At 43.2% G+C, this 16859-nt stretch overlaps 1 protein-coding gene across 2 annotated transcripts in view; it reads left to right on the top strand.

Annotated features, from left to right (window-relative positions):
- Window positions 1-16859, top strand: part of MACROD2 (mono-ADP ribosylhydrolase 2) — a 974476-nt gene that overhangs the window by 826545 nt on the left and 131072 nt on the right. For both annotated transcript variants that reach the window (XM_053380605.1, XM_053380604.1), the window contains exon 9: window positions 4861-4942. In XM_053380605.1, coding sequence (XP_053236580.1) covers window positions 4861-4942 — 82 coding nt within the window. The remainder of the gene's footprint in view (window positions 1-4860; window positions 4943-16859) is intronic.

Raw genomic sequence — 16859 nt, 5'->3', positions numbered from 1 at the left:
CCCTCCCCAGCCAAGGCCGGGCTCAGGGCGGCTAACAAGCAATAATAAAAACAAGTTGGATGAATGCAACTTAAAAACAACATTAAAATACAACATTAAAATATTGAAACATTAAAACATTAAAATGTAGCCTCATTGCAGGAGGAGAAGGAAAGGAAAAAAGAAAGAGAGGGAGGGAGGGAATCAAATTGGCTCCAAGCCAAAGGCCAGGCGGAACAACTCTGTCTTACAGGCCCTGCGGAAAGAAAGCAGATCCTGCAGGGCCCTGGTCTCATGAGGAAGATCTGCTTCTTTCCCTATCCCTTTCCTCCTTTTACCACCTGAAAGGGACATAATAATTTCAGATTCTAAATGCACAGCAGAAAAATATTTCTCCTGTTTCATTTTTTTACTGGTTTTAAAGATCTCACCCATGGTCAGGATGGGTTTCTCTCGAAATATGAACAACCTGCTACCACCACGCTATGCAGAGTCCTGCAAAACTGCCGGTGCTAGGGAGATGCTTGGGTACATAAGAGTGGTGCTCCAGTCTCAAATAGACTCCATGAATTACCACAGGCTCCGAAGAAGAAGAAAAAGATCAATGTGATCTGCAGCCTGGAGCTGTAAAGCTGCCTTGTAAGTGAAAAAGCTAATGCAATTGAACTTTCTTTTTCCTTTGCTACAGTGCTCTTCACTTATGGCCTCTTTGATCTGCCTATTCATAGCCGCGAAGCAAGCAAAATTTAATCAAGCCTGCAGGGTGGAGGAAAGAGCAATAGAGGAAGTGCTCCCGGCACTAGGTGCCAAAAACAGAGCTGTCAATCAAGGATGAGTCATGATGCCTTCATGTTGTTAGCCTCTTTATGCTTCTTCCTCAGACGACTGGTTCTCTCTTCCACTTGGCTGTGGAAGAACCAGAGGCTATAGAAGGATATTGGCTGGCCAGATGAGTGTCTCCATATTCTTGCTCTCCCTTCTACAATGGGGACAGCATGAAATGTCTAATCACGTTGGCATTTCACAAGCCACAAGAGAAGGAAGATTTGCTTTGTAGAATGACAAAAGAGAGTCCCAGGGGTCCTGTAGTGCTTTTGTAAGTCAGCCTCCAAGCAATTTCTCTCCCCATACCCAGCTTTTGCAGCCATTTGATTTGGAAAGGAAGTGGTGAAGAGAAGGAGAGCTTTGCACAGCTTAAATTCAACTTATTTTATCTATATCGGGGGGGGGGGGGAATTCTCTGACTGGCAAGATGCAAGAATATGGTACAATTTCAAATTTACTATCTGCCAACACATGCCATTCAATCAGATAAACACAGGATCTGAGCTGTCATCACAGCATTTTATGCATGCTTAAAAATAGGACACTTCACACATTTGCAATGGAATTGACTCATATAGATTATATATGCTAAGGCCACTTAAAAAGTTTCATGGGGCTGGAAAACTATTCAGTGCCTAGAAAGTTCCCTTGTTGTTTAGCATGAAGAAACGTGGAGTTTGAAAAAGCTGCCGTTGAGTCGCTGAATGTGTGCCTACAACACGGGCATGTATGCATAAAGTGCAGTTTGTAAAGTGTGAATGTGTGTGGGCCCGTCTGCATATTTTGTGTGGAAAATATTGGCGCTCCACAGAATACAACAATAAAATCCCCATTAAGCTAGTAGTTCCCTACATGACCAAGAAACTAACAAGTTGCAGAAAGCATTAAAGAAATCATGGCCTCCCTAGACTAAACAAAGTGATGACTCTAGTGCCAAGTCGTATATCCAGTGCTGTTTCCGAAGTGAGAGAGAAGGGACATGGCAGCTGTAACATCAGGATGGAGAGGGTCAAGGGTAGAGGCTGGTGGGAGCAAGTGGAGAAAGCACAAGGAGACCCATGTAGCTTGGCAGTACAGCATCTGCCTTGCATGCAGAAGGTTTGAGGTTCAGTCTCAGCATCTTTAGTGAGGGCTAGGAATTGTGCCCTGGTTGAAACCCAAGGGAGCTGCCAGCAGTCAAGGCACACAGCAGTGAAATAGATTGACCAGTGTTCTGGCTCAGTTTAAGGCAGCTTCCTATGTTCTTAAGGTTGTGGGTGGGGTAGGCGGAAAGGAAGGAAAGTAATAGATAGGAAGGATTTGCAGCACCTTCTGAGAGCCAGTGTGATGTAGTGGTTAAGAGCAGTGGACTTGTACAGTGGTACCTCGGGTTAAGAACTTAATTCGTTCCGGAGGTCCGTTCTTAACCTAAAACTGTTCTTAACCTGAGGTACCACTTTAGCTAATGGGGCCTCCCGCTGCCGCCGCGCTGCACGATTTCTGTTCTCATCCTGAAGCAAAGTTCTTAACCCGAGGTACTATTTCTGGGTTAGCGGAGTCTGTAACCTGAAGCATCTGTAACCCGAGGTACCACTGTAATCTGGTGAACTGGATTTGCTTCCCTGCTCCTCCACATGCAGCTGCTGGGTGACCTTGGGCTTGTCACACTTCTCTGAAGTCTCTCAGCCTCACTCACCTCACAGAGTGTTTGTTGTGGGGGAGGAAGGGAAAAGGAGATTGTTAACCACTTTGAGACTCCTTAGGGTAGTGATAAAGTGGGATATCAAACCCAAACTCTTCTTCTTCTACCACTCCATAGCCCGTGCTAAGGAGAAAACAACCTATCTGTTTTATTCCCACAAAGTGGAAGCCTACATTGAATATGCTGACATTGGCTCAGTCCTTGGCTGACCTCACCCACAATCTCGGTTACCCAGGGCAATGGGCATCATGGACTTTGAGCTACAAGCTCTCACATACTGACATGTGCTGCTGTTGTTTCCTGACACCCCCAGGCAAGTGTGCTGGCAGTGTGCCGTGTTGCGGCACTGTAGAACAAAAAGGGGTGTGGCGGCAGGGATAGTGGACCAGCTTCAGCAGACAGCTGCAGTGTGTGTCATCGGTGTGCAAATAACACAAAAGTGCTTACAATCTGCTGCCCCCTGTTTTGGCAGAAGTTGTACCGCTGACAATTTTAATGAATGGGGTGGATAAGCAAGAAGGGCTGTTAGCCAAAGAGACCACACTGAAGATGGGGGACAGCTAAGTAGTTTCATATGCTGATTTGAACTCGCCAGCCAAATCATTGACTTCAGGTTCCTAGTAACCAATTGCTATGTACTATGAATTTCTAGTAGAACAAGCACGTTGCCAAGTATCGAGAAGCCTGGTGAGTAGCAGAATGCTCCACAAGGTGGTTATGTGGTGAATTGTTTGTCATTCGCCTACTTCCTCTCCAGGAAGCCACAGAAGATGGCAGCTCTGAAGTGTTAACCAGCCCTCTTGAGCTGTTGAATCCTTAGTCTGTCTCAACGGTGTCAGCACTTATGATGGGTTGGAGAGATGTAGAGCACTTTTGTTTTTCTTTTTAAAATGAATTCTTTGGATAAAACCTCTCTTTTTTAATTCGAAAGCCGCCTGCCAGCAATCCATGTTAAGAACCGGTAGTTGTGTACTGTTTGCGGCTTTTACATGGCTAGCTTTATTTGACTTTTTAAAAATTCTGTATGAACTGTTTTATTTACCGTGCTCGCTGCCTGCCATCTGGCTGGCTTGTGCTGTTCTCTTTGTTTTTGCATAAGCACTTCTAGATTAAGAGTAGGTAGGTTTCTATAAATATAACGATGGACTAAAAGCTTTTGAGAAGTCTTTCAAAAGCAGTAAACATTCCCGCAGAAACACTTTTTGCTTTGTTTTTGGTGGGACTGAATGATGGGGTTCTTTGTTTTAACCCATTTACTCTATTGTATACCTGGCAGATGTCCGTCTTATGAGTCATCTGCCAAATGTTAGATTGCTGCATAGTCAAAATATCCTGGTCTTGCTTGTATCAGGCTCAAGGCCAAGTTGCGTAAGCAGCTGGCTGTTAACAAAGGACACAGCACAGAACTAATTTTACACATGCAGTCCTGTGTTTGTCTATTTGTTTAGTATTGTAAGGGCCTTGGGCAGTGGTGACCTTACCCACTTAGCTTGCAATCCATGCCTCAGCAATGCTTATGTTTAGGAGAGCAGTCAAAAATTCTCCTTTTGGTGGGCTTTTGAACTCTCCTAGGTATTCTGTGTTGTCTTCTATTGTTTTACATTGCCTTTTGCTTTTTGCTGTTTCCATTGTACACTGCTCCTTGGAGCAGGGTACAATCTATCAACAGTAATCTATAGTGCTTTCAAATGTTCATTATAACATTTTCTAATTACAATTCTCACAACAACCCTGTAAGGTTAGTAGTATTCTTACCCATATGCAGGTGGCAGGAGGGGAACTGAAGCTGAAAGAGAGAGGGGGGGGGGGAGAGGGAGAGGAAGACGAAAATAGTGGCTTGCCTAAGGCTACATAGTGATTTCATGGGAGAGACAAGTGTCAAACTGGGAACTCTTGATTCATACCTTAGTTCCAAACCCTTAAAGTGTCTGTGATCTATACAGCAGATGCAAGTTCACTTGCAACACCAAAGCTGTTTTTGGCATGTTCTCCCTCCCCCCTCCAAACCCAGTTTCTGCAGGTGTGCTAGAAAGAGAGAGAGAGAGAGAGAGAGAGAGAGAGAGAGAGAGAGAGAGAGAGAGAGAGACGCTCTAACATATGCACAGGTGGTCATTTCCAAATGGTCATTTCCTGTAACATGCATAGAGTCATCACATCACCAACAAATAGTCCCTGGCTTCATTTCTGCTGCTGGAAATAATGGCCTTGCTTGCATGTGTTCACGATAGCAGAAGACATACCAGTAGGAGTGGGAGGAACTTGTGGATTGACATACCAGGCTATCTGCCAATAAGCTCACCCTTCATTACAGCTCGGACTAGAGTCCAGAAACCACCTTGCTTAATAAACCTTTGGCTTTTCTTCTCCCCTTACAGATGGATCGTGTCATTTTTTGTGTATTTTTGGAGGTTGACTACAAAATTTACAAGAAGAAAATGAATGAATTCTTCCCTGCAGGTGTGTTAATTTATTTGTTTCCTTGAAAAAGAAATGTATTCTCTTCAGATACTGCCCACATACTATAGTGTGTGATTTATATCTTTATAGCATTTCTCAGTATCTTCAGTGGTGTATAAAACATGTCAGACTATCCTCCACCAGGGCCAGGGCCTTTTCAGTGATGGCTCCGACCTGGTAGAATGCTCTGTCCCATGAGACTAGGGCCCTTCAGGATTTAACCTCTTTCCGTTGGGCCTGTAAGACAGAGCTCTTCCGCCTGGCCATTAATTTGAATTCAGCCTGATCTTCTGTTTCCCTTCTCTTCCCTCCCCCTCCCCTTTTATGAAGATTACCTGCTGTGAGACCCCACAGCTAATTCGCCCCTGGCCTCCTCGCTGGCCCAAGTAGGACTAATTCAGCTAGCCAGTCCTGGTGATTATCTAATGCTTATTAGATGGATTTCCCCTAAATTGATTTCTGAACTTTGAATTTTATTGTTATTCATGTTTTTATACTGTATTTTATGCTGCTTTTACAATTAAGTGCTTTAAATTTGTTGTTAGCTGCCCTGAACCAGGAAGGGCGGGGTATACATAAAATTTTATTTTTTATTTTATTTATTTAAAGAATCATGTAAACATGGTTGTATAGTCATCATAAGTGTTCAATAATTGACCTGAAATTTTAGGGTTTGTTGTAACAAACTTTTGCAAGAACATTTCTTTACATGGAAGTATCCCCCTTTCCTTCAGAAATCTGTTTCATGCACTCACACAAGTTTGCAGCTATTTCTAATTGCCTCCAAGAGCTACAGGTAAAAGCAAACAACCATTTTCTCTCTCTCTTCCCTGTGGTCCATCACCACGTCCAAATGTAACTTCCCCACCCACAGACCTCCTCCTGTGTTGGGCACACACTAGGGGCCAGTTCAGATGTTTCAGTGAAGGTTTTCCAAGGACTGCCCCACTGCCCTGTGTTGCTTCCCTTCTGCATGGATGCAGAACCACAGATAGCCCTGCTCAGCAGGGATTGCTGGTGGGGAATGGCTTGGAGACAACCCTGCAGTCAGACTAGACACACCATTTCTCTTCTCTGCTGCTGGGCTGGCCCAGGACATTTTGCCTGTCTCCTGCAGGTGCATGCAAGCCCCACTGTGGCTGCCTCTGAGGAGGCGGTAGCAAAGGGGGCAGCAGCTGGGCATGGAGGTGGCAGCTGCAAGTGGCAGCAGAGGAGGCAGCATCTGCCGCCACCTGAGGCAGCTGCCTCACCTCACGGATGGGCAGACTCCACCCTGCCCTACAATAGGGCCTAATAATCCAGAATGCGGCAGCTAGACTGGTACTGGGAGCGGCCACCAGGACCACATAACACCGGTCCTGAGAGATCTGCATTGGCTCCCAGTACGTTTCCGAGCACAATTCAAAGTGTTGGTGCTGACCTTTAAAGCCCTAAACGGCCTCTGTCCTGTATACCTGAAGGAGTGTCTCCACCCCCATCGTTTAGCCCGGACACTGAGATCCAGCACCGAGGGCCTTCTGCCGGTTCCCTCACTGCGAGAAGTAAGGTTACAGGGAATCAGACAGAGGGCCTTCTCGGTAGTGGCGCCCACCCTGTGGAACGCCCTCCCTTCAGATGTGAAGGAAATAAGCAGCTATCTTATCTTTAAGAGACATCTGAAGGCAGCCCTGTTTAGGGAAGTTTTTAATATTTAATGCTGTATTGTTTTTAACACTTGATTGGAAGCTGCCCAGAGTGGCTGGGGAAACTCAGCCAGATGGGCGGGGTATAAATAATAATAATAATAATAATAATAATAATAAGAAGAAGAAGAAGAAGAAGAAGAAGAAGAAGAAGAAGAAGAAGAAGACAGATAAGAAACAACAGAGTTGAGACATAGATATTGGCAATGGAACTTCAGAGTTCCTTATAATGGAGGAGGAAGGGAAGAGGGGGTGGGGTGGGGGATGTTGCTGTGTGCATTTCCAGTTGAGCCAAAGCCCCATAAGGGAAAAACTATACGGAGAAGATATAGGAACTATAAGGGCTGGCTGGCTACAGGGTGAGACCTTGGCCTATGGCCGAATACTGGCCCAACAAGGAACTGCAGGAAGGGTATTCAGTGGGGAAATAATGTGACACCTCACCCCTAATAAACAACAGTGAGCTGAATAACCCAGTAGTTGTGGCTGTTTGTGAATATGAAGAGAGGAACCAGGGGCATAGGAACTGTCCCATGGAAGACAAACAGCAGGCAACAGCCTAATTGTTCCTGGAAAACACAGCTGTAACTATGGAAGGGAAAGCTTCTATTCTCCTGCATCCCCAGAAAAAGCTGCTGTTTTTCAGCAGTGATTTATATGAACTTTTACTAAACAGATGATTGGCAGATGCTCATAATTTCAACTATTTTCATATTGATTTTGAAATACTGGAAGCCCCCCCCCCATCTTTTTTTGCCTCCTTTTCAGAATCTCTCAGAATCCTTTAAATCCCTCCCTGACACCATAGGTCTTCAGAGGGATTAGTTATAATTCACCTCAAGGCTGAGAGACGAGTAATGATCTTTTGTGATCCTCATTTTCCCATGCATTCCCCCTGATCTCACTCATTACATTGGTAAAATTATCTCGTATAGGTCTGGAGCCCTCTCTTGTCTTGAAAACATGAAAATGTAAGGCCGAAATTGTCCCTGCAAACAACAAGCCACCCTCAGCACAAGGCAGCTCCCCTCAGACCACTTCGGAAATGTCATTTTCTGTTTTTCATAACAGTCTCCTCTCCCTCCACACCTCTTACTTTATTTATTTCATTTATACCTCACCTTTTCTCCAATGAGCTCAAGATTATGTACATGGTTCTCTCCCTTCTAATTCAAACCCCACAGCCGTCCTGTGAGTTATGCTAGGCTGAGACACTGTGACTGGACCAAGGTCACCCAGTTAGCTTCATAGCTAAGTGGGGATTTGAACCCTGCTCTCCCAGGTCCTAGTCTGACACACTAGCCACTGCACCACACTGGCTCTCAACAATGTAGTTAAATTCTTCTTGTCTGTTCCTCCTGTTCATCATGTCTCCTTTGAAGAATCCTCTAGCAAGTGAAGCAGATAATGGGTACTCATATACCGTATTTTTTGCTCTACAAGACACACTTTTTCCCTCCTAAAAAGTAAGGGGAAATGTGTGTGTGTCTTATGGAGCGAATGCAGGCTGCGCAGCTATCCCAGAAGCCACAACAGTGAGAGGGATCGCTGCGCAGCGATCCCTCTCGCTCTTCTAGCTTCTAGCCTTCATTCCACTCCCCTGAAGAGGCTGCGCAGCTATCCCAGAAGCCAGAACAGTGAGAGGGATCACTGCGCAGTTCACTGGCTTCTGGGATTCAGAATATTTTTTTTCTTGTTTTCCTCCTCCAAAAACTAGGTGCGTCTTGTGGTCTGGTGCGTCTTATAGAGCAAAAAATACAGTGCTATCTGTGCTACCATCTCAGCACTGCAGTGCACAGCTAAGAATATGGCTTAATGGTACGGTCTGAAGGCAGCTAATGCAGCTTTGCTAAAGCTAAGCAACTCTGGGTCTGGTCAGTGCCTGATGGGAGAACATTGCCCTGGGTTCCAAGACAGAAGAAAGGTGGGATATAATTGTGAAACAAACAAACAAATGAGCAGACGTTCACACTGGCCTCAGCCTTGGGCCTCTACCTCACGGTGGTAGGAAGATGAGTGCTTATCTCTGGAGTCAGAAGTCTTCCAGTGCTAAATATCCCTGTCCCCATATTGTTTGTGGTGAAGGGAGGGGAAAGAGATGCTTGAAAAGGAGGACATGCTTCTCTCCTTTAACAATTGTTTCCAGTCCCATTTTCATCTTTTGGTACGGAGGTGGGCTGAAAGGCCTGTACATATACTGAAGTAACAAGCAGATTTGTCTGCAGCAGCTCAACAGATTGCCTGAATTACAGCCAAACAAGTTTGCTTATCAAGGAAAACTAAGGTCTACTTTGCTGCCAGAGTGCCAGAGTAAACAAAAATGAAAAATCAAACCCTTAATCCTCACATGAACTCGCAGTTGCTACTGGCTGTCCAGCTACTTACTGTGGCCAAAAAAAGAAAGGAAAGGAAAGCTCGTTTTATGCATTTGTTTGTTTATTTAAGAAGAGAAATTCTAGCTTCTCTTCATCATGTGATCCCAGGACAAATTACGACAAAAGTAGTAAAGCAATGCTACAATAAAACCAGCTCAATGCAACTTATAAAAGCAGGTAAAAGTACGGCATCATAAAAGTGGCATCTGTCCAGTCCTTCAGATATTTTTGACACCTCCATACGGAGATATTGCCAGGATATCTAAAGATACATTATTAAAATCATAACATTCAGATCATCCCAATGCTACAATTCTATGATTCTATGAAATCACCCCATGCATGGACTCATAATATTGCCCTGCACATGGTCAGGGAAGTTCAAGAACAATAAAAGGATGTGTCTTCTCCATCCTTTTGATCCACCATTTGATGGAGTGGTGATTCTAACGACCATGAGATCAGAATTTAACTGCATTAATTATTATGAATTCAGAACTACCTAATTATTTTATATCCAAAAGTAAGATCTTCTGTATATGTCTTAAGGCTGAACTTGCTATCACTTCAGTGAGCACAAATGCCTGCTACCACTTAATAATGTTCTTATTCTCAAGTAATTAACTCATTAAAACTGTTTCTTTACAAATAGGTACAGTTACAATTCAAAAGTACAGTATCTACTGAAGAACCATGCTCAGTGGTTCAAATTCTGGCATCTCTAAGGGGGACTGGGGGAGACCCCTGCCTGAAACCCCAGATTGCTTCTGGCAGTCTGTGTAGACAGACCTGACGTAGATGGACCAGTGATCTCATGCAGTGTAAGACAGTCTCCTGAGATCCTACAAAAGGGTACAAAAGAGCCAGATAAAGCAGAGATTGGAGAAGAGATATTATCACAGGAAGCAGCATTAGCCTGAGAAAGGTCATAGGGTTTTGTGTTTAGCAGAACCATGGCTTTTTCCCCCATTCGGAACTCATGGGACCTCAGTTCCAGCACCTCTTAGGTGAGCATCATTGCCCACCAGGGAGGCGCTCCATCACCTCTTTTTCTAGAAAAATAGCACTGAGTGGAATGAAATGGACATAAATTTGACTGCAAACCCTCAAGAAGGCACGTCGAAAGGGGTCGTTTCTGTGTTGCTAACATACACTGTAATGGGATTGCTTGGTTTATGGATGAGCTATGCTAGTTGAGTTTGGTTTATTATGCTATTTTAATGTTTGCTTCATGAGATATTTGTGCAAAATGTTCTTGTGTGAGTTTTATGATATATGTATACCCAGTGTTTTTTCTGGGGGGATGCATACCCCTAAACATTTTGTGAATCTAAGTTTGGCCTCATGGAGGGGCAGTGTTTCAGTATGAGTAGGAAAACGAGAATACCCCTAAACATTTTTTTAGAAAAAAAGGCACTGTGTATACCAGTTCAGACCTTTTGGTGGAGGGCAGATTTATAAATCTAACCAATCAGTCAATCACTAGATCAAGAAGAAAGCTGAAAGGGAAGAATCAGATGCACCTGGTCTATGCCACATGCTCAAGCAATTTAGAGAAACACATAAGAAGAGTCCTGATGGATCAGACTTGCCTAGTCCAGCATCATATTTCCCACAGTGGCCAACCATATGCCAGCACATAGAAGCATCAGCTATCTCTTACCCAGTATCCCAGCAACTGAGAGGTAGCATATAGCTATCGTGACTAGTAGCCATTGATAACCCTACCCTACCATGAATTTGTCTAAACTAATAAAAGGGGGGGGAAGGTCCCCAATGTCGCAATTTTTGCTTGTAGAGGAGTTGCTCCAGCCCCTTGGTCATTGCAGTTTCCATTTTCTGCACCATTTTCCAGCTCCACTATATCCAAGCTGCGATCCGAACAATCGCAAAGTTTTCCAAGTGTAGTTACACAACATGGATTCATGTAAAGGCATTACAATATTGGCATTTTTCATTTTGATCCTTTTCCTAATGCTTCCTAGAATGGAATTTGCCCTTTTCACAACCATCATGTACCTGGATCTCTTTCCTTGTCAGTCAGTGCCAACTCATAAGAAATTGGAACTTTTTTTGCCCTAGTGTGCATCATTTTACACTTATTTATGTTGAATTGCATGCTGTTTCCCATTTATCCATTTTGGAGAGATACTTTGGGAGCTCTTTGCAATCCCTCCTTTGTTTTTCACCAAAATTGGCCACCTCGCTCCTCACCCTTAACTCTAGGCCATTCATGAACAAGAAGAAATCTGTGAGTCCCAATTCATATTCTTGTATCTCTTCATTGTGAGAACTATCCATTTATCCCTACTCTCTGCTTCCTGTTCTTTACCAATTACTGTTCCATAAGAGGACTTTCCCTCTTATCCCTTTACAGCTGTGTTAATTCAGGAGCCAATCTTAGTGGCTGACATGGTCAAAAGCTTTTTTTGAACTCTAGCCCACAACATCTCATAGTTCGCTCTTATTCTCATGCTCATTGACACTCATATTTTCAAAGAACTTCAAAACGTTAATGAGACAGGGCTTATCTTTCTTCTTCAGCAAGACTTCTTCCATATGCTTGACAATTTTATCTCTAGTAATGTTTTCTACCAGTTTACCCAAAACAATCATTAACCTAGCTAACCTGTACTTTCTAGGATCTTTACCTGCTCCCCATCCATCATCCTTTCAAAAATATCAATGTTACATTGGCTTATTTCCAGTTCTCTGGTACAGAGGCCAATAAGAAAATATCATAGTAGGTGAACTGAGAGTATTTTTCAGAGGGTGGGCAGAAAATGAGTCTGCCTGAAAGGAAAGGGGAGGAAAGTAAAGGACAGAAACAAGGAAGACAAGGCGAGAGAGCTGCCGCTTCAAGTCAGAGTTTGAAAGATCCTTGTAACAAACATGCAGGCTTTATGTTCAAATAACTGCAGGGTAAATTATTATCTGTGGCCTACAAATACTGTGTAATGTGGACCACATGTTGGGGCTACAGTTCCTATTTCTGAAGGGATTCATGGCATGGTTGTGTCAGAGACATCTCCTGGTTAGGGCACAGCATTTGAATCTGTTAAGGTGGCCATATATCTAAAGCCTGAGTAGCCTCATTATTATAATGGAATATAGCTCTGCTCTGCTCTTATGCCTTAAGAACAAGTCAGAGGCGAAACCATTATAAGGTCACTGACACACTCATGTCCGCAAATTATCTGTGAAACAGGATCATTCAGAGTCAGCTGTTCAACTCTTTGTAGTTTGTCATATACAGGGCATATTGTTGCTAACCTCAAACCTTCAGCACCTGCTCTCCCCAAGCTTAGTTATCCCATCCTAGATTCTGTGTAACAGTATACTCAGATCCGTGGATTGCCTAGTGCTTCTGTCTTACAGCTTTATGCTAGAATTGTTGCTGTGATGAGAAAGTATATAGTGAAATGGAATCAGTAATAGCTGTAGAGATGCCGGCAGCAGTACTTTCCATGAACAGCAAGTGCAGAAAGAATGTGCCATTTTGCAGTTCTTGCTGGAGAACTAAAAGGAAGCAGAGACCTAGGAGTAGGTGCAAGTGAAAGCTGCTCAGAGCTTTAGTCCTTAAAAAGCACAACACTTGTTCTCAATCACAGAATCTTGGGAGGAAGTTGAAATGGGGGGGGGGGGGAATTACAGGAGCAAAGCACTTCCTTGTCTTCAAGAAAACATCTTCACAGCAAGTCAAGCATATAGCTCACAGCATCTTAAAAAGCAGAGACATCACCTTGCCAACAAAGGTCTGTATAGTTAAAGCTATGGTTTTCCCAGTAGTGATGTATAGAAGTGAGAGCTGGACCATAAAGAAGGCTGATCGCTGAAGAATTGATGCTTTTGAATTATGGTGCTGGAGGAGACTCTTGAGAGTCCCATGGATTGCAAGAAGATCAAACCGATCCATTCTGAAGGAAATCAGCCCTGAGTGCTCACTGGAAAGACAGATCCTGAAGCTGAGGCTCCAATACTTTGGGCACCTCATGAGAAGAGAAGATTCCCTGGAAAAGACCCTGATGTTGGGGAATATGGCGGGCACAAGGAGAAGGGGACGACAGAGGACGAGATGGTTGGACAGTGTTCTCGAAGCTACCAGCATGAGTTTGACCAAACTGCAGGAGACAGGAGTGCCTGGCGTGCTCTGGTCCATGGGGTCACAAAGAGTCAGACACGACTAAACAACTAAACAACAACAACAAATCAAAAGGTTATCTGAAGTACCACTAAACCAACGTATCCTAGCAAACCAGGCAGGCACTGTATGGACACTAAATAGGATTATCAGGCTTTTATAAAAGCTGTGCTGGCTCTATCTAGATCTATTTAGCATCCTGTTTCCTACAATGCCCAAACAATATGAGCATCAGAAGCAGTGTGGTAAACCAGTGCTTCAACAGATGGAAGAGAGGCTCACCTAAGGTGGAGGCGTGATCTTAACGGAAATAAGCTGAATTTTTGTTTTTCCCCTTATTACTCAGTGAGTGATTAAAGCAGCTTTCACCAACCTATCTCGCTTTGCATGTCATGAGTCTATCTCATATATTAGTTTCACCTTTGAAGTTGAATTACTGAAATAAACGAACTTTTCCACGATATTCTAATTTTCCGAGTTTCGCCTGTATGGCAACCATAACAGAGAAGAGGAAAGTGAGCAGTGAGGTTTCCTGGAAACGATATGTATGAGGCTGCAGGGGGATGAAATGCAAAAGACATCATCATTTTCTGACTATTCCATAAGAAGATTTTGAGAGTCACACTTAAGTCTCTAGGCTTGGTTTGTATCGGGTCTCGTGATGGCAACTCCTGGTCTCATTATATTGTGTCTTCAAGCAATGGTGTCATCAGAGTCTCCGTGGAGATCATGGTCTGCACAATCTTTTTCAGGACATCTTCATCATCCCTACCTTTCAATTCATCTGAAAGTAATATTAATCTTTTTTAAAAGAGAGAGAAAGAAAAGCACCAGCAGAGAAGTCAAGGACTTGAATGGACTTGCAAGAAAATATATATTCCTAGAGGAGGTTCCCTAACAATACAAGAACAGCATGCAGACATTGATAAGGGTATTTGCCTGTTTTGTGATAGTACTGAAAACTTCCCTTCTCCTGGGTTTTTGCTCCAGCACTAAATTTACATCCTTTCTACAAAAGTAATAAAAAAACCTGATGAAAATGAACACATTTCCTAAATGATTCCATTCTGCCTTCTCTTTTTACCTCCTTTTTCTTTACTCTTTTGTGAACGATTCTCTTTGTTCAGCTTCTTCGCTCTGATTTGCATATAAAGACACTTATAATTATTCTGGGCTGTCAAGATATTCCCTATCTCCAGAAGAACCTGCAGTTTTGCACAATGGATATGGTTACATGGTGCCATGTCAAAGAGCATGGGGGCCACTGTGCTGGCTGTCTGACACTCAGATTACATTCAGAAGGGATTCATGAATGTTCGTCTGTATTGTTGAGGGGTTATTTCATATCGTACATGTTCATAAAGTGGAAAAGTGGGCATTTCAAACAGTGATGATATTGCTGCCTTGCCTGGGTTTTTGAATGGATAGGGCTCTCACCGTGTTCACAGGAATGGCACACTTTTCTTCAAGGAGAAGTTAAGTTCTAATGAAATATGTTTTAATATGTGAACCTTTATTTTATTTTATTTTTAAAAACCAACCAAATACACCGTAAAGAATAACCAGGAAAGAAATTGGTTTGTCATACTTAAGACACAGATATTTCTTGTTATTTCAAACCCCACATGTTAATAAACCCCAAATGACATTTCAGATAGTAGAGCCAAGTCGAGTGATAATGAAACACAATGAATGTCACACCCTAGTGTTTTACAGCAACTGCCGTACTAGGTATCAGGGAAAGGACCTATTTCATATGCATATTTCATAAAGGATTTTTTTTTCCAGAGAGATGCCAAGAAAGTAAGTTGAATGGTCTTGCTTGATTCCTGAGACTAAAGTCATCTGTGAAATCTACATATCAAAGCTACAGGCTAGCTTTCACAATCTCATGGATGCAAACAGTTGTTTCTAAGCAGCATTATTTAATAATAATGATTGTTTCCAGCTATTTCGGTAATTGTAGTGACTTTTGTCCAGAGGGACTCTTAAAAACTATCTGAAAGGTATTGGTGGCAGCAGTAGCAGTAGTTAGCAGTCACTGATTGAAACATTTTAATACCGGACACGGGTGGCGCTGTGGGTTAAACCACAGAGCCTAGGACTTGCCGATCAGAAGGTTGGTGGTTCGAATCCCCGCGACGGGGTGAGCTCCCGTTGCTCGGTCCCTGCTCCTGCCAACCTATTCAGATTCAAAAGCACATCAAAGTGCAAGTAGATAAATAGGTACAGCTCCGGTGGGAAGATAAACGGCGTTTCCGTGTGCTGCTCTGGTTCGCCAGAAGCGGCTTAGTCATGCTGGCCACATGACCCGGAAGCTGTACGCCGGCTCCCTTGGCCAGTAAAGCGAGATGAGTGCCGCAAACCCAGAGTTGGTCACGACTGGACCTAACGGTCAGGGGTCCTTTTATAAATTGCTCATCGGTGAAAATATTCCTCCCTGTTTTCATTGGTTTCTGTAGCAGGATTGTTCTTTTGCTTCTTCTGGTCTTGACTGCCTTCCATTCCCTTTGGAAAGGAGAACATGGATACATCACAATTGTTTGTCCAGGTAGTTGAGAAGAGGGATTTCATATTTCTCTCCAAATGTTTGATTTTCAAAACCGTATTATGAATCATGTGAGCAAGTTGACTGTCTATATATGAACATTCGTCACTTCGCCTCCTGAATGTCAGTATTTTGCAGGATTCAATTACATAACAGAAATGTGGGTTTCTGCAATCAAAGTAGATCAAGATGTTCTTGCGCAAGACATGCAGTTTTTTAAAAGGACAATTTAGAGTTAGAAAAATGGTGGAGAAATGCGCTAAAAAGTATAGGATAAACAGGAAGACATATAACCACAGTGCATGGATGAATTCAGGATGAATTCGCAAAACACTTACCCACAAACAAATATGGTGACTTGAAATGCAGAATGGAGAAATAACCTCACAGAATTTTAAACTGCTAATGTGTACAGAGCCATAGAATTAATACTTCATGACATTATGCGCCCTTCTTTAACTCCACCCTGTTGTAAACAAAAATTGCCCTTTTCCCTTATGGGGTATCCACGAGCCCATATAGAGTCCTAACATAGGTTCCCTATTGCTAGGAGAGAATAACAGAGGCCAACCAGAGAATGTTGAGAAGCAGAGCAGCTAGTAAGCTTGATCTTTATTGATCTGTTGCAACAGGGTGCTCCCCTCACCCGGAGGAGAGACCCAGAAAAATGGCATGCAAGGCCTTATAAAGACTTTTGAAATTCCCATCCTGTAGATCAAGACCACCCCCAGAAACATCATACATACATCACAGAAGGGGTGTAACCTAAGACCACCCCCCAGATACATCACACCTACATCACAGAAAAGGCGGTCTAAAACAGAACATTTGAATGTTGTTTTTTCTCCTGTCCTTGTTTATCTCCTGTCTGGCAGGTTACTTGATTGGATTGCCTGGGTAGCCTGGCCATTCTTTTGTAGTGATAAATACTTAGTTCCTGGGCCAGGTCACAGGCTCACACCCTGTTCAAACACAGACATACCCATAAGACAGGATTTGTGAAGGAAAAGACAATGGGGAGGTTTCCCATTTTGACCTTGCAGAGAAAACATTTGGTCAGTTTAGGAATCAAAATGGTTCCAGGTTGGCCTTCCTCTGCTGATCTATGTATGTGCTTGGTTGGTACACTTATGAACATTACTATATCTAAGACCTCAAAATTCCTATCACC

This window comes from Podarcis raffonei, chromosome 3, assembly GCF_027172205.1.
Source record: "Podarcis raffonei isolate rPodRaf1 chromosome 3, rPodRaf1.pri, whole genome shotgun sequence".
In the NCBI taxonomy this organism is placed as follows: Eukaryota; Metazoa; Chordata; class Lepidosauria; order Squamata; family Lacertidae; genus Podarcis; species Podarcis raffonei.
The sequence above is the reverse complement of the archived record's forward strand: the minus strand, read 5'-3'. Positions and strand labels throughout refer to the sequence as shown.